Source organism: Setaria viridis, chromosome 6 (assembly GCF_005286985.2).
Source record: "Setaria viridis chromosome 6, Setaria_viridis_v4.0, whole genome shotgun sequence".
Taxonomy (NCBI): Eukaryota; Viridiplantae; Streptophyta; class Magnoliopsida; order Poales; family Poaceae; genus Setaria; species Setaria viridis.
The window spans coordinates 23,409,317-23,411,282 of record NC_048268.2 but is presented as its reverse complement, the minus strand read 5'-3'; the positions used below and the strand labels follow the sequence as shown (position 1 = coordinate 23,411,282).

Sequence of the window (1,966 nt, the reverse complement as noted above, 5' to 3'; positions counted from 1 at the left end):
ATCCCCGACCTCGAACTAGCCTTCGAAAGGCTGAGAGACAAGTGCACCAAACTCAACCCCAAAAAGTGCATTTTTGGGGTTCCGAGGGGCATGCTACTAGACTTCATCGTCTCCGTGCGCGGCATCGAAGCCAACCCGGAGAAAATAGTAGCCATCAGCGACATGGGGCTTATTCTAAACATAAAAGGAGTTCAGCGTGTCACGGGATGCCTGGCAGCCCTGAGCCGCTTCATCTCGCGCCTCGGCGAACGGGGGCTCCCTCTCTACCAACTCCTGAAGAAGACCGATCGCTTCATGTGGACCGCCGAGGCCTAGGAGGCGCTTGACCAGCTCAAGAACCTTCTGACGAAGGCCCCAATCCTAGTCCCGCCAACCGATGGGGAGCCCCTCCTGCTCTACATCGCAGCGACCACCCAGGTGGTTAGAGCGGCTCTGGTGGTGGAGCGAGAGGAAGAGGGACACGCCCTCAAGGTGGAGCGTCCGGTGTACTTCGTCAGCGAGGTCTTGTCCGAGTCCAAGGCTTGCTACCCGCAGATCTAGAAGCTCATATACGCCATCCTCATCACGAAGAGGAAGTTGCGCCACTACTTCACCTCTCATCCGGTGACGGTCGTTTCATCGTTCCCCCTCGACAAAGTGATCCGAAATCAGGACACCACGGGACGGATCGCGAAGTGGGCACTCGAGCTCATGGACAAGGGTATCACCTATGCCCCCCGCACAGCTATCAAATCCCAGGTACTCGCTGACTTTGTCGCAGAGTGGACGGAGATCCAGACGCCATCAGCGCCAGAGAAGCAGGAGTACTGGACGATGTACTTCGACGGGTCGTTGATGAAGGCTCGCACCGGAACGGGTCTGGTCTTCGTCTCTCCACTCGACGTACGTATGAGGTACATGGTCCGCCTCCACTTTCCTGCATCTAACAATGTCGCTGAGTACGAGGCTCTCCTCAACGGGCTTCACATCGCCATCGAGCTGGGCATCCGGCGGCTGGACATCCGAGGTGACTCTCAGCTAGTCGTCGAACAAGTCATGAAGGAGTGGAGCTGCCATGACCCCAAGATGGCGGTGTACTGCAACGAGGTGTGCAAACTCGAAGACAAGTTCGACGGGCTGGAGCTCAACCACGTCGCAAGACGTTTCAACAAGGCGGCTGACAAACTGGCGAAAGCGGCATCCGGCCAAAAGACCGTCCCTGACGGCATCTTCGACAGCGACCAATACAAGCCCTCCATCCGCTACAAGGAACCGGGAGGGGTCGGCAACACGCCACCTATCCCAGGCTCGGGCGCCAACCCGGGAGAGGACGGCAACGCACCACCTGTCCCGGACTCGGGCGCCGACCCGAGACGAGTCGGCGACGTGCCACCTGTCCTGGACTTGGAGGCCGACCCCTCCGACCCTGAGGTCATGGAGATCGACGCGAACCTAGTAGAGGGGCCCGACCCTCCGCCTAACTGGAGAGTGCCATACCTCGACTACCTCATCCGCGAGACGCTCCCAACGAACAAGAAGGAGGCGTGCAGGATTGCGCGTAGCGCCAAATCCTTCGTCATCATCGACAAGGAGCTCTACAAGTGGAGCCACACCGGCATCCTCCAGCGCTGCATCCTGATCGAGCAGGGAAAGGCGTTGATACAAGATATCCACACCGGGGCCTGTGGTCACCACGCCACGCCAAGAACCCTGATCGTGAACGCTTTTTGACAGGGCTTCTACTGGCCGACGGCGGTCGCCGATGCCACCCACGTGGTACGCATCTGCGAAGGGTGCCAATTCTTCGTGCACCAAACCCATCTACCCGCCCAGGCACTCCAGACCATCCCTATCACGTGGCCCTTCGCGGTCTGAGGGCTGGACCTCGTCGGGCCTTTCAAGAAGGCGCCGGGGGGCTTCACCCACTTGCTTGTCGCCGTCGACAAGTTCACAAAGTGGATCGAGGCACGACCGATCGCACAAATCA

At 59.3% G+C, this 1,966-nt stretch overlaps 1 protein-coding gene across 1 annotated transcript; it reads left to right on the top strand.

Moving 5' to 3' along the window:
- The first annotated feature begins 1,065 nt into the window (after positions 1-1,065).
- On the top strand, positions 1,066-1,710 carry LOC117861824 (uncharacterized). Its single transcript, XM_034745355.1, has 2 exons — positions 1,066-1,533; positions 1,627-1,710. The coding sequence occupies exons 1-2, from the start codon at positions 1,066-1,068 to the stop codon at positions 1,708-1,710; spliced, it is 552 nt and encodes a 183-aa protein (XP_034601246.1).
- The last annotated feature ends 256 nt before the right edge of the window (positions 1,711-1,966 follow it).